The 26410-nt window shown below is 31.6% G+C and overlaps 1 protein-coding gene across 1 annotated transcript; it reads right to left on the bottom strand.

Moving 5' to 3' along the window:
- Window positions 1-242: 242 nt before the first annotated feature.
- Window positions 243-12847, bottom strand: LOC148605523 (gamma-aminobutyric acid receptor subunit alpha-2-like). The gene is made up of 9 exons (XM_088548873.1): window positions 12592-12847; window positions 12147-12241; window positions 7805-7872; window positions 5796-6019; window positions 4719-4801; window positions 2125-2265; window positions 1668-1820; window positions 1207-1415; window positions 243-664 (listed from the first exon to the last, which is right to left on the bottom strand). The coding sequence occupies exons 1-9, from the start codon at window positions 12645-12647 to the stop codon at window positions 389-391; spliced, it is 1305 nt and encodes a 434-aa protein (XP_088404999.1). The 5' UTR covers window positions 12648-12847; the 3' UTR covers window positions 243-388.
- Window positions 12848-26410: the final 13563 nt, after the last annotated feature.

Below are 26410 nucleotides of genomic sequence, written 5' to 3'. Positions count from 1 at the left end.
TCTAAACGTCATAAATTGGTACACACGATTAAAGCACTTTCAACGTACATTCTTAACAATAAGACACGTGGATTTTACCTCGACATTTTTAAGTGATTACTGAGAATGTGAAATCAGATCGATTACTCCATCCTGACATATACAAGAGAGTACCTATTACCCGATTTCTTAGTAAGAGAATCTATAGGTGCTTGAATCTAATTATGGACCTTTTAAAAAGTTTATAGGAAAATACAGTTTTATTAAAGTCTATTGTACAACTAAGTTCCTTAGGCCTTTCTAATAAATCATACGTTAAATTTTGTCCACCTTTCATTTAAAACTGTCGATTGAAATTTTGAAGGGAAGTTCTTATCTTCAGTTCTTGTTTCACTTTCGTAAGACCGTCTTAAAAAGATGACAGTAATGTTCCAGAGTCCCAGTACCATATCCAATAAAATCCATGAAAGAAAATGAAGGAGGCCGGGAAGATGTACCGGCATACTATATCTATTCTGCTTACACTATTTCCAGATTCTAGATCAGCTGAAGCAACATTTTTATTCCGGAAATTATAATTTCCTACCAGACACCGGATAAACAAGTCATAGCAATTATACCTCTTCATGTTGTTACATGTTTGTGCAATTCCATTAGCCTTTGTACATTCAGGTTGTTCGTGGTCCTGTAAGACAGAAATACATCCGTTGAACTAGTGTGTTACTGTTTTTTTTTTCTTGTAAATGCTATTCTGCAAATCTTACCATTTTACTATTATATTATCTTGCAATCAATGATTTCTGAATTTAGAAAGGTTTATTTTAATGTTTATCAGGATTGCAGTTCGAGAACCGAATAGCTTTGTTTTGATTCAATAATTTTTTTGTTTCATCTGGGTATTTCTTTGTGTCTGTGTTTATTTCGTTTTTCTTTTTGTTTTTGTTTTTAATTTGTAAATTTTAGAAATTGTTTCTTTTTTTTTAATTTGAACTAACTTAGCTTTGTAAACACAAGATATAACTTAGTTCTGAGAACTTTATGATATCGAATCTTACCGTATATTATGATAAAATTACAATACATATTTTGTGAAAATACATTACCTGTGACTATAGATGTAGTTCTTTATTGTTTAAAAAAAGTACTCTTTTCAGGTTTCCAAACCTTAACTAACTCATATTTACGAAGAAAGTATTGTTTGTCTTTCTTTTACGTTCAGATTTTCACCTTTTCCTCCTCGTCACTGTCACTACCTGGACCTTCTTTGGGAATGATCTTCGTAAAATAATTAACTGCTGCATATTCTATCATGGCAGCAAGATTGTATACAATACAGACGTTAAGATAAACGTCCAATGCTGTAGCGTATGGAACCCTGGGTAATCCATCCCTGACCATCATTCCAGTAGATGCAGTCGATAAGATCGTTGTCACACCTTTTGATAAGATCAAATACAGATTCAAATGATGAAGTCTACTGTTTTAAACTGTTGATATTATATAATATTATAATATTTATTATCTGTAGCTGTGATATCATATTACTTAATACTAACATAAATATCTATATAGTTATGATGTCTTTTTTTTTCATTTTTAACTGAATCGGTTTGAAAGCAAGCGTATGTTTTAACAAATTATAAACTGAAGAATCACTGTCAACAAAATGTCGATTTGAGATACTTAACCCAGTAAAACTCGAGCTGGTGCTGCATCTCTATTTATCCAAAACGATACCCACGATAAACATACTATCAATGAACACGGCAAATATGTCTGAAGCACAAAAAATCCAAGATGGCGCTTTAGATGGAAATATACTTCTAATACTGATTGTTCTCCTGCAGAAGAAAATTATTGAATTATTATAGATATCATTTAGGTAATAAGTTCGAAAAATATATTTTCATACCTTAGTTGTTAAAAACATTTATTTAGAATTATCATTTATAGAAAATACCAATTAGTTGGAAAGTTGTAACAAGAACTGAATAAGGAAATTGAAAAAACTCATAGAAGGGTAATTTTTCATTTTTTGGGTTTGTGTTTTTTTTTTTTTTTGTTTTTTTTGTTTTTTGTTTGTTTGTTTTTGTTTGTTGGTTCGTTTGTTTGGTATTTTTTTATTGTTCGAAATGTTTTAAGTACCGTTGTGGTCCGTTCTTGTCAGGTTTTTAGTCCGTATTCCACGTATATTAAACTGTGACATGGTTACCCCTTCATAAACTTCAACAGAGTCGTCCTGGCCATTCTTCCATACGTAAAGTATGTCGTCCACGGTGTAACCATCTTAAAAAACATGAGAATAAATTAATTGAATTCAATTGACATACGAGTGTGTATTTTTTAAAGTTGATAAAGTACAGACAAGGTAAAGATATAAATTAGTACTTGTTGGTAGTATATGTTGGAAAGTACAAGTAAGACTAGTTACTATGTAAGAGTAATCAAAGGAACCAAGGTTATAGCGGTAATCAAAAGAATGTAATCCAGATACAAAGACCAGTCGTGGAAAACAGACATACACAACAAAGAACATAAAGTAACTAAAATCATACATACAAAGTAACAAAAGCAAATGAGCAACTCCGACTCCACTAAAAACTGGGAGCATGGACCAGGTGCACCGGTAGGGTAAGCGTCCTCTGATTTTCTAGAAACACCCACCGAGTTGCTCATAAAAAGTCAAGACCGGAGTAGACAAACGAGGAAAGGAAAACTATGACCCGTTGAACAAATCAGTTTTCATGGTGCTGATGGATACACCATAACGATCCACGAGTTCATGATGACGACCATAAAACTTCTGTAGTGATGATTTCAATCTTGTAGCAACATAACCCTGCTCCAGAAGCCTATTTGTTAGAGTTCTAGCGCGATACAAAAAGTCTGCGTACTTTCGGCAAGCTCTGGTATAACGTATGAGTTGTGATATGAACACTCAGTACGCAGGAGCCGAAGGGATGTTGCCACAGATGAAAGGAAAGTTGACAACTCTGAATGAAAAGTCATCACGTTTGTCGTAAAGGTTGGTCAATAGTTTTCCTTTACCATCGATTTCTAAGTGTAGGTCAAGATATGAGGCTGACTTCACAGTGTCTGTAGTATCCTTTATCTCAAGTTCTTTTGGGTAGATGCAAGGTATCAAATCCCCGAAATTATGATTGTTTAAAGATAATACGTCATCTATATAGCGGAAAATGAGATTGAATGATCTAGCCAAACGATATTCTTTCTTTATGATCAGATCAGCTGTAAAGTCAGCCTCATAAGAGTGAAGGAATAGGTCAGCAAGTCGATGAGCACAATTTGTTCCCATTGGAATGCCGACCGTTTGTTGAAAAACACGTCTACCATACTAGACACATATGTAGTCGATTAAAAATTCCAAAATCATCCTCTGTATATTTGGAAGATGATTTGGAATTATTTCTTACAAAGTATGAGGAATCTCTACCAAGAACTATATATTTGTATCTAGGTGTACCATCTTTTTCGGAAAAACAACGATGTATAATGTTTTAAGTCGGGATTTTAACTGAGTATGGGGAACAAAAGTATACAGTGTTAAAAAATCATAGGTTTTAATGCTATTATATTCAGATAATAATTAATACCACTACGGGAGTAACAAGTGTTGTGGTAGGACAGCAGACTCTATGTGACAGTTGTGAGTATAGAAGTAAAAGTTTTGAAAGAGGTTTGGTGGTACATTTTGCAGATCCAGCTATGAAATGTTGTTTGTATGGATTCTTGTGGGGATTAGGAATCCAGTACATAGGCGGTAAATCACAATCATCGTCCTTGGTAGAGAGACCAAAAGAGGATAGCACAGATTTGCGGTTTTCCACAATCTCCTCTTTGGAGAGAGTGGTAGCAGTATTGGTCTTATCACTGCTATTATTTTCTACGTCTACCTCTGATAATAAACATTGGATATAAAACGTTTTGCAGACAAAAACAATGTTGTTTTGGGCTTTGTCTGCTGGTACGACAACATATTTGTCATGTATAGTAGACAATATTTTTGCTACATCGGGGTCTTTGAAAACTGATGTAGCCTTGGCACTCATTGACCTACTTCAAATTTTCATTCGTTTCAAAATTAAAGACCTCACGGCCTTTAACAACTCTGACAGAGAATCAATGTCTTCTTGTTCTCGTTTTATCCACTTTCTTGCATAGTCCTCGACGACATCCATAAGAACTTTAAAGTTATAATTCCAATTTATGGAGCGTGGTTCACGGTACTTGGGACCTTTAGAAAGGATATTACGCAGAGATTTCGATAATGGTTAAATCTCCCGTAACGACGTGACCAGAAGGACCATATTTGAATAGAGGGGTTTTGCAAGAACAGTCAGGTGGTTTAGCCTTGAAGTCCTCAATCTAGAGGTTCTGCAACAGCTTTTCATAATATAGGAATATGAAATAATTGGTATGGATTTGTCTTTGAAATATGGGGAAATGTAATATGAATTTATAAGTGTATGAGTTTTATTTTCTTCTAGAAAATTAATTTTTAAAAACGCATTCGAAGAAAAATCATGACCACAATGATAATAACACATTGAGGAAATCATCTTTCACCATCAAAAACTTATATTGATATTAAACATTCATCCTTTTAAAATAAATATTAGTAAATTTATCAAATGCAAAACTGGTTAAATTCAAACTCGACATTGACTGAAGTGAAAGAAGTGTTATAACAATGGTATTTAATATATAGTTTTACCTACAGCTACTTATCATCAAAGGACAAACTGGTCTATCCATTGGATATTTCATCATCTTCATTGGGCATACTGCGTGTATGGTCAATCTACAAAACAATATTTTTTTTTCACCTTTTGTTTAACTCGTTTCCTCTCATTATTGTTTATCCAAACAATACAAATGTAACTGTCTGCTGATAAAGTACAGATGTTACGTTTTTAGAGAGAGAAAAAAACGCATTCTGTTTGATTTCCAGTCTACATGGTCCTTTTTAGATTTAAACATATTATCGGTGTCCAAATGTGACTTTTACTATTTTTTTAAAATATGAATTCTAGTGTCTGATAATTCAGTAAGTGTATGGGCAAAGGAAACCTCTATGTACAATAATTCTATATAAAAATGAACACAGAATTCTTTAACTAGTCTTAACTGGTTTTACACCCACTCAAGTCATTTAATGCATTTGTTTAACTAATTAACAATTGTAATAACCAATATCGTGAAATCCTACATATAAACGTACACTACGTATAATCAACTTTCATTTAGCGAATTCATTCAATAAGGTTAAAATCAAAACAAAGCTATGTGATACAAAATAACACAAGGTCAGGGAGAGAATTTTACACGACGTACAACATAGTAATACAACTTGTTTTGATTATAGGATACTCCTAGTTAATCGAAGTAGCAAAAGCAATGCGCGAGTAATGTATTGCTAGATGATTATGTTCTGATTAAATTTGCCGTCCTCTCAGTCGTTAAAGATAATAATCCCTTATGACAAAATAACAAGAAACTGTTCCCAAACTGTTCCCAATAGTGAGAAAAAATGTGATCAATGTTTAAAGAATGTTAATGCAAGTTGTTGTTTGCGAACATACATAATCGAGTAGTTTGTCTAAATTGACCTTAAATCAGCTACAGCTGATGCTGAAATATTTGATAATATTGCGATTTACGTAACATGCAATTTTCCGTTCACAACTTAGCAATGAATGGATTTACTTGGCTATCCCCTTTTTTATTTTGGTGCACGTTATTGGCATTGTTATAGTCGTTGCTAGATACAAAACATGGTTTTAATTGCTTCTTACCTTCTTGACATATATATTCTACCGTCTTGTCTTATTCTTACAAATTCATTGGGTACTGTGATGTTAGGTTTATGTGATCTGCGTCCATTGATAAAGTAAGTGTTTGGTTTCCATATGTACTTTAAAAAACTGTTGCTAAGTGTAACTTCTGTAATATTCTCCAGGTTGAATTTCAGTCTATCGTCATACCATCTTTGTCGTAAGTAACACTGCATGGAATATGACTGTAAAGATTGAAAAATTTGATTTGTTCATTTTAAAATTCATATCGCAAACACAGCGTAGAAATATCACCATGTCAAAGTATTTTAGATGCAATATTTCACTTGAAAAAATGTTTCGTGTTTCCGTCAAACTTTGTAAAATTCAGAGATTCGATTAAAGCGATTTCGAAGACTCAAGCGATTCTTATAAAAGACAAAGTTACAGCAAAGAAAAAAACATATACAAATCACGTCAATTAGTTACTAGAACGTGTTGCAGATGCCGTTCTTTCTCTGTAATATACAAAGTTATAAAAACATTATATGTTCTTAAATCATACTGCAAACTGAAAATACCGGTGCTTTGGAGGGTTGAGAAGGTGTTCTTGCAAGACACCTACTGTGCTAGTCCTGTTTATAAGTCAAAGTCCAGTGAGAGAAATGGAATTCTAATGACAGATGGGGCTTGTTCGTCTTTGTAACATACAGATATTTAATATTGGTCAATTGAATCAAGATTATTTTTTTTGCAGTGATGAATTTAAAGCATTGGCATTATAAAATAAGATCCAGTAGTTTGTGTAAGCAACGAGTTTAAGTTGAGAGACAAAAAATTTATACGTTCAAGTAGCTTGAAAGAAAATACATACAAAAATTTACAGTGGGGAAACCAAAGTCGTCATATTAATATAAGATTAAGTTGAATTCTTTTTTTACAGATACTTGATTAAGGTCAAGATATGATTCTAATTTGGGGCGAAGCAATGATCAAAGGAACCATGATCACAAACCGTACTAAGGGTTCAAATAGACGCGCGTCTTTACGAAAAAAGAAAACTGAAAGCAATAACGTCAGAATTTGCATTTCCTTTAGAACTCAACTGATCAAGCTGTGAAAATATCAACTTCTACAGGCTTATTGAATTTTTTAATCTTACAATAATCATATAGAAATTGGAAAAGCTTATGGCTGCCAATATTGTATAGGTGATTTAAGAATAGGTATGCATGACTATCGTAGTATTCACACCTTGCTATCTCTTGTGGAAAATATTTACGAATTTTTACATGCTTATTATTTTTTTTAAATAAATGCAAACTTGAATTATTTCTCTAATAGTAGGTGAAAAACATCATGTTTATAACAAAAGCTGACACTGTCGAAATAAAAAATATATCGGCAGGTAGAGAAGTTTTATATACATTCACTTGTACTTGAATACAGAAGTTAGTGAAGGACATGTTTTAGATTTATAAATGAATCTAGAAGGTTCAAAAGAAATCTATATAAACAATTTGTTTTGCCAACTTTATATTTGACTTGTGAAAACATTAAATACACCCCTAATTCAACCCTTCTACACTTCAGTTTGCTGATCCAGGTTGATTAAAAATTCAATTGCTTGAAATTGAATTCAAAGTCTCTGCAAATATTTGCCCACCTGTATAAGTTCCTATATAACAAATAAATGTATCTTTTCACATTCACCACGTATTTCTACATTTATATTCATGTCAAGAGTTTTGGTTTTTCTTGATATCAGAATTTCAATAATCCAACATTGTGTGCTTTTGTTGTATCAACACTTTTCTAATACCTACGTAAAGATGATCTTGACCACTGACTGGAAATATTGAAGTGTTAGATCTTACTCTTCTATTATATTCATATTATTTGAAAATATGTTTAACACGAATGGTGTACATTTTTGTGAAGACTTTTGAAATATGGTAAAATTCAAATGAAAAAAAAATGATTGAAGTTTTATAACTACATCGTACATAATATCGCATTGATATACCAACCATTTCACTTTCTGTAATTGGACCCATGCTTCTTACCAAGATATCTGTTTCGATCCTGACTGCTGGGCCTAGGATACAACGAATATGTTAATGTATAGATTAAACATAATTTATAAGTGTAGATACTTTATATTATAAAATTCCGATGAAAAACAATGATTGAACTATCTTTCAGTTGAAAACAAACTCTTCAAACTACAAGAATGTGGCCTTTATTGCTTGAACTTAATTCAGTTTATCGGTTGAAAATTTAAAAACAGTAGCCTAAATTAGCCAAACGAACATTTTAATATGTGAAGGAGTTTCAATTTTAAAATATAACCAGATCTACAACGTATACGTTAATACTGATAAAATAAGTTTTTCTTCTTTAAATTAAAGATATGGGAAAAAAAGAACCTGTAATTTACTCAATGATATTCCGAATAGTTCCGTGTTATCGAGCAACACTGTCCATTTTGTATAACCTAACATGGTTTTAGTCACGCTCCCTTTTAACGGTACTACTTCAATGATATCCCAATACACTTAAATCATGTATGTAAATTACAAATTGCGCTACCGATTGATGACATCGGAAAACAGACATACACAACAAAGAACATAAAGTAACTAAAATCATACTTACAAAGTAACAAAAGCAAATGAGCAACTCGAACTAAAAAAGTCATACTTATTTTCTTGGTTACTAAACTAAGAATACCCTCAAACTTCTAACTAATAGAGAATTGGATTAACAATATTGTCACCGGTGCAACCGGTCATAAACCAAGAATTTAATTATGGGAATACTAAGTTTATGTGTGATTAATAGTACGACGTGATTATCTCTGCTCATATACTATTGGTTTTATGCGTTTCTTATTTTTCTTTATTTCCTATATTTGAGATGAAGAAACGGAAAATTCACGTTTCTATGCATATACAAGCTTTGTTACAGCTACTTGTCTCGCCTTGTATATTTTCTTGTTTTTCCTTAGTAAAACTAGTAATTTTAAATATCATTGATATTAAACGCGTTCCAATGTTTTATATTTGTAATTTTCATAATTTGAGAAATACCTAAATTAAAATTTTGATTATATGATGTATAGTTTAAAATGACGTTTGTTTACGCTAGAATCTTGGTTCCTTTGAATACTCGCTCTTATATATACCATTCCTGATTTTTATAAATAGCTGTATATGTTGTTGAATTTATCGATGTAATCAAAATGTAAATTTGTCCGTTCTGAGCTGTTACATCATGGTTTTGAAATGTATTTTCCTTTTAATACTAAGCCATTAGAGCAGAGTGATTTCATAATTGGAAAAGCAATCGGCTCTAATTTCCTCTAGCAGCACTAACGTATAACAAATCTATTTTGTAATATTCAGAGTGGTAAATTGACATCGAAATAGGTCTTAATTTCCTTTTCAATTGGAAGGAGATTTATCCTTAACTTTCAATTTTTCAACCATCTTAGCCTGAGTAGAAATTTTCATTCATTACATGGCATTTGAGGTGTGAAATTGAAAAAAAAATGACCATTCCTTCTTTTTTGTTTAAATCACATAATTTGTTTTGATGTGTTTTCATATTTTAATAAAACAAACTTCCTTTGCAGAAAAAGTGTAACTTTTCGAGAAGTAAAAGTATTGAATCATCTTCTTGATATAGTCAACAAATTAGGTATATACAAGAGTAATCAAGTGAACCAAGGTTCTAGCGGAAATCAAAAGAGAGTAATCCAGGGACAAAGACCAAACATGAAAAACAGACATACATAACAAAGAACATAAAGTAACTAAAATAAAACATACAAGTAACTAAAGCAAATGAGCAACTCGGACTCCACTAAAAACTGGGACCATGATAAGCGTCCACTGCTTTTCTAGAAACTCCCACCGAGTTGCTCATAAAAAGTCAAGTCCGGGGTAGATGACAGAGGAAAGGAAAACTATGACATGATGAACAAATAAGTTTTCATGGTGCATATGAATACATCGTAACGATCCACGAGTTCATGATTGCGACCATAAGACTTCTGTAGTGATGATTTCAATCTTGTAGAACATAGCCTTTTTCTGTTAATGTATAAGTCAAAAAATACTTTGCCATGTTTAAGGACTATTCAAATCGATTTGTAGCTCGAGTAATTTATAGGGCATGAATCATATGTATATTTGTTGCAGATGACTTTTTTTTAAGACATTGATGACTTTTAAATTTAAAATTAACTTGGGTATATCTAGCATGCATGCATCACATATAAAAGTCTAGAATTCCAAGAAGAATGCATTCAAACATACTAAGTGTGCTTTTTGTTGATTCAAATATGTATAAGTTAACTTTTTGTGCGTTGCTTAAATAGCTGATGAACAAATTACAAATGAAATTTTAGTGTTTCCTTAAACCCCGAATAAATTTTCCAGAAATCATTCAAAACTGCCGAATTTTGAACTTCTATAGCAAATTGTGCTGTATGAGAGAAAGAAAACATTGACATGTCGGGATTATGTTTTAGCATTAATTCAGCTTTGGGCGACATTATCAAAAGATATGAACTGAAATTAAAAAGATGCGCTTAGAGTCTTTTTATTATAACTATGCGTTTTTATGTACATCTTTTTGCAGAGAACACGTATATCTAATGAGTTGGCTTAAATACAAACATACATGGAACAGAGTCTGGTAATTTTTAGCAAGTAAAATGTTAAAATCTTATTTAAAATTTAAGAATTAAATCAAAGTGGATAAAAATATCATTTTCCCTACAACCATAAAGTTTCTTATAATTAAATTCTTAACTGTCTGGAACAAAAATGCTAACAATTGACAAGTATACTGATAGACACGAACTACTAATGTAATAAAAGTTTAAAATTATATTTTTTAGTAGATAGTGGAATTAGCAAAACCTACGGAAACTGATTTTATAAAAATGAAAAGCGGAATCATGGCCCGTTTCGGTTTTACATCAAGAGCGATGATTGGAAATATTTATCATTATTATCACGTCATTTTCATGTTGCGCTTATCTAACATTATTATTATTATACTCATCGTTATACATATACATACACATATAAAAATAAACATAATTTTAAAAAAATAACAGAATCTATGGAAATCCCCATTAATGATGGAGAATCAATGATTGTTACGGATTAGACTCGATCGATTTTAAAGAATACCCCCAGAAATATTACAACAAAGAGATGCAATAACAATCAATTAATCTGATCGTGTTAAACTTGTTAAAATATTACCCAATATAAATTTCGTTAAGTCTCACTTATTATCTGAATATTTTGATTTTTCGTACTTTGATGAAAATACGTTCTTGTCTACTTTTAGTTGAATCAAATTAGTTTTAAATCAGTGATGTGTTTGTATCATATTCAATTTCATGAAAGTCTACCATACTTGCATTTGAAAGAGATTGAAATTAGTTCAAGTTATTTTCATGCTTTGTAAGAATTGTGTCCCATACTCCAGGTCTATATCCTTACGAAATCAATCAATCAATTAAGAATGAACCACTTCAAATACTGACAGAACATTAGATTACTATGTGAGCTTGCCTCTGTCTTTTACTTTTATCTCTGATTTCTAGTGAAAGAGCAGCACCTCTTTTTAAATAACATGACAGCTTCCTAAAGCTAACAATTATTTCATATTGATTAATGGCAAAAACGTCATTAAGCAGACGTTTTGCGGTGTTTTCTCTTGAATTGAATCAAATAACGCTTTTTGATCAAATTTAGTGGAGGATGCTGTTTGGAATATCTACCTGAAACAATATTTACCTAAATACTGTTTTAATCTATAAGTGTAATCAAGGAAACCAAGATTCGAGTGTTAATCAAAAGCAAAATAACAGGTGTTAGTATTAAAACCTGACAATAGTCGTCTTACATTAAAACTGTTTCTATTTCTCATTGATTCCATAGGTTAACTTAAGTGACTGTCCATGTAGAAACCAGGCAGCGCACATGATATTAATGACACATAGAAAATATTATCCTATGGATTTTTTTATTCAAACGTTATGTATATATCATATGTATGTCAAAAAGCATAAAGATTTTTTTTCAAATCGATACTGGATTGCTCGGAAAATGATTTTAAAGTTTCCTCAGAAAGCAATTAAATTTGCACAGAATGAAAGAGTTATCTTCTTTTTTTAATGAATTTCAATACTTTCTATGTAATTTATTCCCCTTTAACCGTTGCTGTTAATCAAAGATCAACATCTAACTTTAGGAAAGGATGCATTTGCGATATGAAAAGGAAGATTAAAAAAAATGTGTCATGTGCACCCACTGCCTGGTTTTTGCGTGGACGCCCTCTTAATACCTCCCAATCCTGGTCTCACTTCCCGATGGTAGTCTTTTAGCAGTTCATTAAGTAGTAAGGTAACATTCTCCATTGTAGATATAGCATTGGTGTATCTAAAAATACATAACGTGGGAAAGTGTTTACTCGTGACCAATGTTGTTCGTGTTAAAAAAATCTTATTTTCTTATATATTCACAGTATTGTGACTTTAAACAAAATTAAAGAATAGTTAATAATTGCAATAATAAAACAATACAAATACATGGCATGTTAGTAGATAACGAAGTTATATTGTGATACAACATATTTAAAAATTGATAATGATTTCAAATTGCTTCGTTAAGACAATGTTAAACATGAGAAAAGCTTATCTGCTTATCTAAGGGGTACATAATTAAACCCCCGAGGCAAAATAAAAAATTATCTCTTTCTCTTCCAAATGAATTATATAGCTTAACCTTACCTTACAAATAAAATCAAGGCGAAGATTAAACACCTTTTGTCAAATAAGGTTTCCATCCTATCATAGAACTTTTAACTATAGCAAGCCTAGTAATTTACACAATGCTAGCTTAGGAAAGCGCAATTAAAATAACTGCTCACGATCCGAAGGCGTATATTGATCTCAACTTTCGTGGGATATCCTTAGAAAACTCTTGTTATAAATTTAGATTGGTAACTGAGCAAAAGATCACATCACCACAGAACAAGAAGATTAGCTAATTATAACTTTGTTTTTGGAATAATACAATTGCATCCTTTCTTTAAACAAATAGATAATTTTGTATAATTGCACTGACTCTATAAGAGACGATATTTGATACTGGGCTAGACGAATTAGAATGAAACCATCTAAATAAAGTTGAAATCGTGCTATTCTCTTCAGCAGAGCTGCCAATATATCATTATTAATATTGGTCGAGATGTCAAAACCAGTGCAAAACTGATATTAAAAGAATGAAAAACATTACCAGATATTAAAAAAGTGACTGATTTGTTTTATTGATATCCTCTTAAAGAACTCCGAGAAAATGAACACACTTAATTAGATAACATTATATGGAATATACATACAAGAGTGATTTAGGAAACTGGTTTAAATCAAAACAAAAGTTGACACTACATGGATTAAATATCGCAAATGAGCTTTTTCAGATGAACGCAATGATAGTCCTTCATAAATTTAGTGCTTGCTCTTGTGTTAAAGTAATGACGTTGTAAACAAAAGTTGTAACCATATCTGTTGAGGTGAACCTGATTGTATGTACCTGATAAACAAATCTGTATTTATTCACTCAATACTACATGAATTCTCCCTTTTGCGAAATGTAGAATGTAGAGTTTACTTGTTCCATTTCTGACTCATTGATTTATGAAACTTTACGTCCCACGGCAAAGTAAACCTCACATGATGTATATTTAGTGCTGTTAGTATATACAAATTGTATACCAGCGAGATATTGTTTTCAATGTGTTAAACGTGATAAAGTTCGTGAGTTAAGCATTAAAATCTATAAAAATGACATAACTGGTTTCTAACCAACATGCTACCTCAGATATCGGGATAATAAGTCAACAAGACGTATTCCCCTCGCCTTAACCTTAATACAATAACATCAGTGTAAAAATTACAGATACAGAATAATTAAATCTAAGGTGTTAAATTAACTTTAAGCTTAGCGTGCAGTTGTATTTAAAATCCGAGAAGGTTAGATTTAATTTTGATACTTAATGATTTGTGGAATGTTTTACTGTTAACACAGGTATAAAGAACAAATGTATTGTAAAGATTATCGCGCCCTCTTTCTACATGGTAACAGATATTCCAAATTTAGATATAACATGAACTCTATTTATCTATTTATAAACACACTTCAAAAGTGACACACAAACCATTTTAATTGTAGTTTATTGTTAGAAAATCACTCCTTCTGAAACAAAAAAAACTAACAAGAATCCGAAACGATATTTGAATGACACCATAAAAGATTTTTCTTTCTTGCTGTATCATCTTTGTAAATTATTTAAACAGATGTTTATACAAGAAAAAAAATCACCAAACCTATAAATAAAACAAAAAATTAATTGCTTTATTATAAATTCATAAGACACCCTCGAAGGTCACATCGAACCAAATTGAAAATACTTTTTGTTTTAATCATAGCAATAAATTTTCCTGACTTAAATCTCTTCTACACACAAGAACAACCCCATGAAATAAATTATTGTACAAATCCGCAACAAATATGAATGTTTTATGAGGTGACAGTAATGGTTTCCAAATAACATGTATTTTGTATGCTTTATTGTCACATATGAGTAAATCATATCATCACCGAACTGACATAGTGTTAATTTTTTTTACAACTTTTAGAAAAGCCCAGAATATAGTATATCGAGCTTAAGATTTCACAAAAGATATATACATTAAAAAGAATCTGTTGTAATACAATTGTGCTTCAACCAATTTGAAATATAGAACTTTGAGGTTAAGGAAACTTGTCGGGGCGGATAATCAAACAAAGTATTTCTTCTTAAGTCTGCAACTAGTTACCAAACGCATATTTGAAATTGTTATTTCAAGCAGACTGGAAAAAAAACCAACCGAAGTGCAGACGATAAATTACATTTTCATTATAACCTGCGCGCTTCCTAAACTGTCAGACAGTCCCAAATGAAAAATGAGATACACAGTTCCCGGTAAGAATGATTTATATCAAGCTTTTTTCGAAGGGACAGATATGAAAAAATTGTAAAACAAGATCACAGAGACAAATAAATATTCGTCTCAATTTGAGGACATTTTAAAGGTGCCTACATTGTCAAATTTAGTCAATATAAAGATACATTCAAATGAACACTTTCATCTGATTCAACTGGGATATATTGCTAGACAGAAAACAGAATAAAAAAAAACAAACAAACATATTCTGAAAATGGACAAAGCTGTTACCTTCTAATAGACACCAATATATCAAAGGACAGTTTCATACATTTTACAATAAAACTTGACAAAAACAATCGATAACCATATATTAACACCATAAAGAAATATTACATAAAAATTACATGAGTTATGAACACATTTCCATTATTCAGTATGGTATCAAACATCATCATTGTTTATATTGATTTTGTTGTGGGAAGATTTGTTGAATATTATTGTTAAAACAGTACATCATCATCTATAACTACTAAAAACAACTCGAGAAAACAATAAAAAAAATTGTGAGATAGTAAACTAATACATCAAATTAGAAGATCAACAATAACAAACTAACAAAGAAAATACTGAAATAGTATTTTCACAACATTAAAGACAATTGCATACAAGAAAAGTCGAAGAATGGTTTCTACAGAGTGATCTTCCTATCCCCACCTTAGTGTGGACGTCCTAAATCGGAGCTTCATGTATTGCCTGATTTCTATTCTAAAGCTCAACAAAACAAAAGACTGAAAAAAAGGATGATGTTAAGGTAACTTTAATACTTACTGTATACTGTAATAAATACATTTTAAATACCATCGCAATTTACTTCCATTTACAATAGCTTTTTTCTATAGTTATAAACCAATTGTTTATTTAATCATTTAAACTAGTACTAGTAAAAAAATGATAGCAGACGCAGTAAAATTTTGTTCTTTTTACTTATAAGTTTCTCAATTTCATTCAAGAAAATAACACATGGAACGCAGTTTCAATTTTCGAAACAGTTTTTTTTCGGACGCCAATAAGTTATTAGTAATTGGCCAATCTGGAAACAGGATTGCGATTAGGTGATTTGCGTTTCCATAGAAGAGCATCCTTCAGGTCAAAGGGTAAAAAGCGAAACTATACCGGCTGCGTAGGAAACAAGGACAAAGCCGGGAAACATAAATATTGTGATGTTTGTATATTGATACTAAAGATCTATACTTGAATACCTCGCGTTGTAATGATACAAAAAGGATGTGTTAGTTTGATCGACGTGTGATGTTTTAGTGATACTCTCTGAATGATTAACGAACATTTGAATGTCTTTACACAATCGAAGCTCCACTCGTTCACTGTCGTCATCTATCATTGTCACTGTAAGCATTTCTTTCTAAGATCTTGTACGCTGCAATAGCTTAAGACAGTGTCCATCACAAATCCGTACAAAGGTGAAATCAAGTTTAATCTAAGTATAGTGTGACATTTAGAGCATTGAATACGTTGCACTTTCTGGGGTAAATGAAATATTATTTTAATAAAAAAAAAATCGTGTCCTAAAAACATCGTAATTTATAGTAAATTCAAAATCTGAATACTTTTCAGGCAGTGTTTATCGTCTTTTAAAAGATATCCTCTGACTTTATGTATTTACTTAAAAGAAAACGACGTCGAAATTCTAAAGTCTTTGGTATAATCAATTGAAAACTTTGGTATAATCAATTGAAAACTTTGGTATAATCAATTGAAAGTGGTCGCTATAACGTGACAGGGGTTGTTGATGAAAGAATGGTTACATAAAAGATGTGTAAATATCGGCTAAAATTCCGAAGCATCAAAATTGAAACACAATTTTGAGACACAACATCGCCAAAACGTAAAAACACGAAATCGAGATAATCCACATACACAATATGGACAACATAATGAAAAACAATTACATATGTAAACTAAAGATAAACAAAACAAATCAACACGAAAAGCACTTGCAATATGGAATCTTACAAAAACACAAAAGACAGGAACGATCTCCGGTGTCTTGCTCCAAGCGGCACTCGTCACATTTACACAATTATTGATACGTAAACATAGTAAGATTTAACTGTTCAAAGAATATATAAAAAGCACTAATCATTGAAATCGGACGACCAAAAATTTAATATTTAATCACCTGAAATACTAATGTATTGATAGGTATTTCCACTGAAAACGTAGACTATAGTTTTCGTTCTGTAACTTCATGTTTGCCTGTTATCTGAATAAATACATGATGAAACATTCCCTTATTGGCTGATAAAAAGTTACGATATAAAAAATATTGTCAGTCAAACGACCATATCTAGAGCAATGAAACAAATCATATCTATGAAAGATATAAAATTTTATCATTCTTAGAAGAAGACAATCAATATATTTAAATTATCATTTTGTTCTTATAGTTTTAATTTTTTTTTTCTGTGCACAATCGATAAATGATTAGTAACATTATAGCATGTACAATGTTACGTTTAAATCCGGCAAAATTGTGCTTTTATTTATCTGTTTCTGTAAATATATAAATGAGTATTTACGATCAAATGAGGGTGTGCACTACATATTTACATTCAGACGCACTGTTCCTGACACAACTTACCATGTCTATTTTTAAGCCTAAAAGTTTAAAGTCGAAATTAGGGCGATATATTGAAATAATTATATTGAAACATTATATATAGACCTTTGTGATCATATGATGGTAAACAAGTGTAATTCAGATAAATATTGGTAGCAGGAATGTTAAAGATCCCTACCGTGCTGGTTGAGTTCTCTAACATTACCTAGCTAAATTTCTAATGTACCTAATTTCGTACGAAATTTAATCACTGAAATTGCGATTAGATGAATCAAACAAAGGAATTTATTATAGTTTTTCTTCGTTTAACCCCCACTATGCATGCTTTCCTCCTGATGAAGTTTATAAGTACCTGACATCTTAGGAAACGTAGTATTTGATGCTCGTTTGGACAGGCATCTCTAATTTGTACATAAACACTTTCATAGTTTTTGGTTCATGGGTACTGATTTTTTTGTACAATATTCATCCATGCACTTTGTTATGAGAGTCCGAGCGGTAAAGTTCTTTCCATATACAAAAAATCACGAACACAGATAACTGTATGAAAAAGATTATTTACTAAATACGGGTACAAAATTAATATCAAATTTGGGGTATTCTAAATACACCACTTCCTTGCATAAAAAAATATTGATTCACCTTTTTAGATCGTCATCCATTTCGCTTCTGTTATTCCTAAGACGGAAGTTAACTTGATTCTCCATAAAACTCTGGGAAAAGTACGAACGTCATTTAGGGAACACTAACGTTATGAAAAGCAGAATCACAACACTGCCCCGTTTTTAAAACAAAGTTTGTCCTCGAAATATCACACGTATATATATATAAACACTGCAAAATTACAAATCATATTATTCAAATAAGTATCTCATTTATCTACCATAAATTGTTTGCATACACCTTCCTATGTTACATGCAACTGCTTTCATTACGTATATCATCATAGTACCTACCTACTCGACGTAAACTTTACGGAATTTGGTGCCTGGTTTTTCACACCAAATGGTCATTCTCATTACATGTAGTTCGTGAATCGTGTAGAAAAGTATCTGTAGGTTTCACTTCTACCGGGACCTCGACCTTTTTCTTAGGACAAGACCGTCTAACGTGGCCCCGTAATTTGCACCGTGAACACGTAATCTTATCAATAGTTTGTATTGTTCAACTTACGGATATCACAATCGCGAAGTTCTTTAGACAGTTCATTTTGGTAAACAGTTTCATTTGCAAACATGTTTGAATGTCTAACTTCTCTCGGCAAAGTTCCTGTCACATGAGTTAGTAATTAGATCACAAACTGTTTCAGGTTGTTTAACAAGATTTCAATAATAAATGTCTTGGTCTCGTAGTCCCCATAAAAGAATAATAAAATCTGTTATATCTTTATAACCAATGTTTTTGACGCCAACTACAACAAATTCTCTTTGAAATACATTGTCTTTGTTCGTACGGCCTTTTTACATGGGGTTCTAAATTTGAAAATGAACTTACAATATTTAAAAGAAATAGACGTGAGTTTTTAATGGTTATCTGGATTATGAAACGTCAAAATATAATCTTATGCACCAGAAATTTCTGATCTCTTGCGTGTTTTACGGAAAAATGTTGTGTAATTTCTTTCTGTATTTACCAAATTCATGTTTACTGTAAAACCCATCAGATTTTTGTTGCTTGAGTCCAAAAGTTATATTTAAGGAAAAAGAATTCCAAGAATAAAACAAAACTAATTGCACAATTCAGTTCTAGAAATAAAATCAGTTAAATTTGGTTGAACGTCAAAGGAACAAATCAAAAATGAATGTAAATTTATTTTGTAAGTAGACATTTAAAAATGTTTTCAAACGTACCCATGCATTGTTTATGTACGCTATCTTTAACATCCTGACATATACTTAATATCCTTCGTTTTTGTCGTGGAAAACTTTGACTGGTCGCAGCAATCAAATGCAATTCGCTCATTTAAGAAATGACAAATATTCTTACTCAATGTTCTTCTTTTATTTGTGCTCTCTTCAGTTATGTTTGACTGAAGTGCCTTCAGTGTGTTTTTTTGAGTTATATAACAGTGCAATTTTTCTCCCATTTCTAACATCCTTTCTTAGATTTTAATCAATCATTGGAATAACAATCTTGACAAAACCAATAAGTTGTAGTGTAATCAAAAGAAAGAGATGCTAATAATAAGATAAGAAGTCTGTTTGTTCTGTCAGAGCTACGCCATCAGGAGGACATCATAGAACTTCTTGAGTTTTCATTGCAAATAAAACTGCACTAAAGTACACAAAATCTAAATATAAGAGGATCATGTGTCAGATTGATATTTAAAGAATTGCTTTAGTGATGTATTCATTAAAAACAAAAAAGATCTTTTTTTCGGGTTGCGTCATCATTCATTAATAGTGTTTCAAAAGGATGAGGTTGATTTCCTTGCATACAGCGATATCAATTAAACCCTATTTAATAAATGAACATCTTGGTATCTTGGGATCCACTAAAATCTAGGGGTTTTGATCATGTTAACCATAGGGTAAACGTATTTTGCGTTTATTGACTTGAAAAAAAGAAAAAAAGAAAAAGTTTATCATCGAACAATTACGTAATCATGATGGAGATGGGCGTTAAGGTGGGATGCAAGTTTTCAGTGACGGACAAAGCGTTTTTGAAGTAACATGCTTATTTAAGGGTTAAATATCCCGCTTCTGTAAGTCAGAGATTGCAATATTTATGACTACAAAGAGAAGAAGCCTGTTTATTCTTCCTATAATTTATCAAAATATTACAGACAGATAGTAATATATTTTATATAATGCTCATTTTCTGTTTATTTCAGTATAAAATATTACAAGCAATTTTTTTCGGGTTGGCGCTGCAATCAAGAAAAATGTTCATCTTGGAATATTGGATTTTGTATCTATGACTGGATCGTAGATAAAATGCTCTTTCTTGAAAAAGGAAATTAAGACTTATTTCGCAGTCAATTTGCCACTCTGAATGTTACAAAATAGATTTGTTATATAAGATTGGTGCTAGAGGAAATGAGAGTCGATCGCTTTTCCAATTAGAAAATTACTTTTCTTTCCTAAGTGTTTACGTAGAGACTAAGGATATTCAGAGATAGAATACCATCACGCTGTTAAAGGAAATGCATAATGTACAGAGAAATCATAAATAACTAAATACAATGGTAAACTTTCATGCGGTCTGATCACACTCTCGTCTTCATAATAATACAATGTATGAATGTTTCACACATCTTAAGGTCTAACGTGAGTATTCCTTAATGTAAGAATTTTGTAAGGTTTATGAACGTAATATTAAAATGCATAATGTACAGAGAAATCATAAATAACTAAATACAATGGTAAACTTTCATGCGGTCTGATCACACTCTCGTCTTCATAATAATACAATGTTTCACACATCTTAAGGTCTAACGTGAGTATTCCTTAATGTAAGAATTTTGTAAGGTTTTATGAACGTAATATTAGAAGTGAACCCAGTTTTTTTGTTTATCTTTAACTGACGTAAAAGTTGTAATACATGTATCCATTTGCATTGCCCCATGTATGATAGGTACATGTCCTCGCGTTGCGAAAAATATGGAAATGATTTTCAAACAAGAAACAAAATACATATTGCAAATGTAGTTTGCTGTATACGCGATTCAAAGATCCCTCATAAGAAGCATTAGAACCAAACTAATGAGGTTCAATTGTCAATTGATAGTCTAACTTAAAACAGCTTATATGTCGTTGATATGCATACAACTTACAAAATGAACCACAACAGTCAAATGAAAAGGCTAATAAAGTCAGTATTGTAAAATGCTAATGCAGACAGTTGCTGGAATTGATAAGCTTAAACATAATCATTACGTGTCTGAAGCCAATTTATCACCAATTATTACAGTATAATTATTTAACCTTGCCAAGACAGTAATACCTAGGGAATAGTCTGGATAGGGACATTCGTGAAAGTATTGATGAATTGTACCGCATTGTAATAAATGATCGTTATTAGCTTGTTCAAAGTCACAAGAAACTTGTCAATAGTCGCCCCGTCGTATCTTGATGTGAAATAGTCATCAATCAATTTCATTGGGCTAACAGTCTATAATGATTCGTTCTTTTTAGTTTTAATCATTATTTGATTACGAATTTAATATAAGTAATATCATTTCAACGAATTGGTTAACATTACTGTAACAATACTCTGAGTGAACAGTAAGAACTTTAATTTGTCATTTTTTAATGAATTTCGTATTAAAACTTTTTTACGGTGACGCGAACAGCTTTTGTACTTTCGACTATTACATACTGTAGTAAGTCATATTGGTGTTGTCATCTCATCATTAAAAAAGTATTAAGTTTTAAGAAAAATGATGACTGAAATTCAAAAGAAAAAAGAAAAAAAAAGAAATAGTAGTGTATTGCACATTTATTATCATAGACTTGTTGACGAAGATTTACATAAAACTGCAAATTTCAATATAGCAAACAGAAAAAATAACCGTAATAGAGCAAAACTTAACTTTAAGTTTGTATCTAGCTAGTGTAAATAAGCTCACGTTGCATGCAATTTGATTGTGTTCCGTGTGTAAAATTTTAGGTAAACCTGTCCCTGTTCTGTTCAATTAAATCTTGTGTTGTCCTAGATAATATATTTTAGATAAACGTGCTCTAGTTGACCTAGTTTCGTGCAAGTTCACAATTAGCGAAGTGTTTTTTGTTTATATTGTTAAATATTGAATTTTGTCTAGGTTTGAACTTCATATGTGAGAATTGTGACGAAAACAATTGAGAAAGTCGTATTTGATACAACAAAAACTAGGATCCATGTTTTAAACTTATTTGTAAGTTACATTATTTCTGTGTCTTTGTGCATTGTTACGATGTGAAAAGTTACCATGCTAAATCAGTCAAGATCTAAAAATAATATTTTCTTACTCAAATAACTGGGATGTCATTACAAATATGTCAAACCCAGGATATGCTATATGATTGACATTACAACATTCCGATATATGGTTATATAACCAAAGAAAATAAAGCATGAAACTCCTTGGTCTAAACGCCATTAATGTCTGTCTGTACTGTTCCGGATATTGTTACAAACAGAAAACAAAGATGGGAAAGCTAAAAACGAAATATGGATATAAACTCAAAAGATATCATGGGAATAAAGAAAATGCAAATATCATGTAAAAACAATTCGCATTTATCTTTACGACTTATGGAATCACCATACCAGACACAATATATAAACGGAAGAAATTAATGCTATTTAGAAATTATCCATTATACCAGAAAGGCTATATATAATGGCATTAACAATAATATCTCCATATACGCACTAAATATCCCTGAGAAGTAGTTTTGACATTACTTACTAAAAATGAATGGGATAGAATTGTATTACTACTAAAACTATATAAGTTCTTTTGACAAGAATTTAAATATTGCCTTGCTAACAAAACAAAGTGTTTTAAATATTTATAAATGAATAAGATATGAATGTATGTTGCTTTATTCAATCTCTCATTTCATGTTTTAATTGCAATCCGTTAGAATTTTTCAATAAAACATCCATTTTGTAACAGCATCTATTTAATACAGTATAACAGAAATTTACTTAGAATAATGTACTCATTAGGGGAGCGAACCTGTCCTAACAGATTTTCTATTGAAGAGCAAAATCATAATCATATAACGGTTGTTTATATATATTTCTACAAAGAACACACTAAATTGGGGACAGTTGAATAATATTCTTTTAAGCAGGTCATTGCTGAATACTGGTGGTGGTTACGACATAATGACTGCAATATTCTTATTGGTGTCAAATAATTGGCTTCAAGATACTCCAGAATGATAAACAATGCTCCTTTTTTGACAGAAGTAAGAAGAGTTTATGTGAAGTTAATACCACATGATAAAATCTGTGTCGTATCATCACGAGGATTATGTTGGTATTTTGTGAATGTATGTAAAATATATAATTAGCCATTATGAAATGTTTTGGCTCTTAATACACTAAGCAGGAAAAAACGATCAGTTGTTAATGTCGATGAAGAGGATATTTAAAAAAAAAACACATTAGAAAAAAACTTTATCTTTTCTGGAGACAGAATACACACGCGATAATGATCTACAAATAAGTGATTGCGAATAAGCATGTTTGCTAATGGCAATGTCCTTTTTTAAATTAGGTATTGTGTATGTCGAGTCTGGTATTTCTAATTATTATTTATCAGTTGTTTATATAACTGTGATAGTAAAAAGTGATACGATACATCGATTTATACGAATATATATAAGCTACATACACGGTCTCATGTGCCACACATGAGAATCATATTGTTTGCATCATATGATTATCATATGAATCGAGCACCATATGATAATCATATGTTTCAGTTAACATATGATAATCGCATGGTGATAATTACATGGTTATAAAATTATAATCACAGGGTTATAATATTATAATCACATGTTTTTCACAAACATATGATTATATGTTTTCATGCCCATATTATCATATGAGAATCATATGACTCCCAAATGATAAATATCATATGATTTTCATATGATTACCATATGATTATCATATGAATCGAGCACCATATGATTATCACATGTAGCACATTTGGCTGTGTATCCTCCCTCCGACTTGAGCCTAAATATGATTATAAATCCCTGACCCAATTAGTTTGCTGGACTCAGCAATTTATCTTCAATGTTCTGCAATTAATTAATTAATTAATTTACACCTATTCAACATCCCGAGTCTTTATTCAGTATTGTTATTCATCAAGTAAAAGCTATATTAATTATGATATGCTTAAATTGGATAAACATGGACAGACCCTGATCGCTCGACAATGCGTTACTATATAGATGACATATTATCTTTAAACAATCCAAATTTTGGGTATTTGATACATCGCATCTAGCCCAAAGAACTTGAGATACTACAGATACTGTGAAGTCAGCCTCATATCTTGATCTACACTTAGAAATCGATGGTAAAGGAAAACTATTGACAAACTTTACGAAAAACGTGATGACTTTTCATTCAAAATTGTCAACTTTCCTTTTATCTGTGGCAACATCCTTTCAGCACCTGCGTATTGAGTGTTACATTGTTTAAATTTCCTGTTCATATGCAAATCAGGTGTTTACTACAACATTGCCATCAAGTCCAGGGCCAATTCCAGACACTTTGAAAAGGGGGTGCCAGGCGAGGTTCCAAAGAAAAGGGGAGGGGTGTTGGACATTATTTGCCAATTCTTGTCAATTTTTTTGATTATCGCTATAACCTTGGTTCCTTTGATTACTCTTAGCATACCCTGAAGTGTACTGTAAACATGAAGACTATAAATTTTTTCTTGCTTTACTGGAAATTCTAGAGTTTATCGTTGTTACTTTTTGGTTGTGGCACACGACGATTTAACGAAATTGCAGAGAATACATGATTTGAAGTTGTTATCTTAGTTCACCTTGAATTGTGGCCACTGATGATTCATACACGCCAGATATCCTTCCAATACAACAAATAATAAGAACGACTAACATAACATAATATTTATATACAAACTTTCATAGAAATTGAGTTGGCATAATTTGGTAGCAGAGACATTTTTGATGAGCACATGGGGAGACTGCTGATTACTAACTGGCCACCAGTGACCTATGTGAACATAGTTTCAAGTCCCTGGAAGTTCCACAACCATGGGGACGTAATTGGGAGTCCAGTCGTATTGATGCCCGGACCCCGGTGCCCCTCCTGTTAACATGAGTTGACCTCCTCTCTGTTACGAGGTGGAGTAGGTTGCCGCGTTACCCATCTGTAAACCCCACATTTAACCTTTAACCCAATACCTACAAGTTATAAAACTTGTCAGGCCCGGACAAATGGCCGATGAACTGCTCCCCAATCACTTATCAGTCTCCCCGACTCCCCCCAGTGATAACCGTCTGCGCCTTAAGCACTTTCTCAAATGAATTACAAAGTTCATATGCATGTACCACATCTTAGATCATCATTTGGAATGAACGATGATGAAATGCCCATTAGAATCTAATGTTAGATTGACTATTAGCATGAATTTAATGTTCTTTGAATACACATAAACCATTCATATAAAATTCCTTGGTACACGCTGCTCATGGGTAAATAGTTCTTTGGAAATAGACCATGTGATGATTCTCGGCGTACCGCTAAAGGCGCTCCAGTAGCAACTGTTTCCATCGGAAAATCTGCAAAATAATTAAAAATAAAACCAGCATCAAAAGTTCTTTAAAGAGAGGGAGAGTGGGTGTGTGGCACACGCGGTTGGAAACGCTGCTATCGTGCAATCTCGAAATATTTATACTAAGGTAGCGCCTTCTATCGCAAAGTACGCATTAACGAGAAAGATAACTCTAAATGTTTTGTCTTTGTATATTGGATTGTGTGAAACAATGAATAACCCTTGATGGTCAAATTCAATTAGATTATTTAAATATGAAATTGAAATAATATTTAATAGTGTCATACTCTAACAACTGATATCGATTTTTCTATATAACTAATGGAAGTATTACCCATTCCTCAGTTGATTATCTCTTTTCACTTAAGAATGAAATCTAAAATCCACAAACTATTTAACCACAGAAGAAAATTTGTATTAAATAATTGATTCAAAATTAAGATCACATAAATAACGGATGTTTTAGATAAAGTACAATAATCAAGCAATGCATGACTGTTAAAAGTAATGTAGTCCAAATAATCACGATTATTTGGTTTCCACGGAACACAAATCAATGTAAAAATATATTTATTTTTGTAAAAAAAAATAGAATCCACAAGTCTGTAAGAGATTGCAATCATACCCATAATTTTGAGTCGTTTAGAAAAGAAAGCGAATGATAGTCAATTCATATCCTGTATTGATACCTTCAACTGAAATATCAGTTTATCTTCTGTCTC

Source organism: Perna viridis, chromosome 10 (assembly GCF_037379345.1).
Source record: "Perna viridis isolate PV_CMFRI_1.1 ecotype Kerala chromosome 10, ASM3737934v1, whole genome shotgun sequence".
Lineage (NCBI taxonomy): Eukaryota > Metazoa > Mollusca > Bivalvia > Mytilida > Mytilidae > Perna > Perna viridis.
The sequence above is the reverse complement of the archived record's forward strand: the minus strand, read 5'-3'. Positions and strand labels throughout refer to the sequence as shown.

Coding starts and splice junctions, on each gene's coding strand:
- LOC148605523 (XM_088548873.1), bottom strand. CDS start 12,647: ATGGAAACCTTATTTGACAAAAGGTGTTTAATCTTCGCCTTGATTTTA. Junction 12,242..12,591: donor GCCTTGATTTTATTTGTAAG/GTAAGGTTAAGC, acceptor ATGTATTTTTAG/ATACACCAATGCTATATCTA. Junction 7,873..12,146: donor AGTGAGACCAGGATTGGGAG/GTATTAAGAGGG, acceptor GTTGTATCCTAG/GCCCAGCAGTCAGGATCGAA.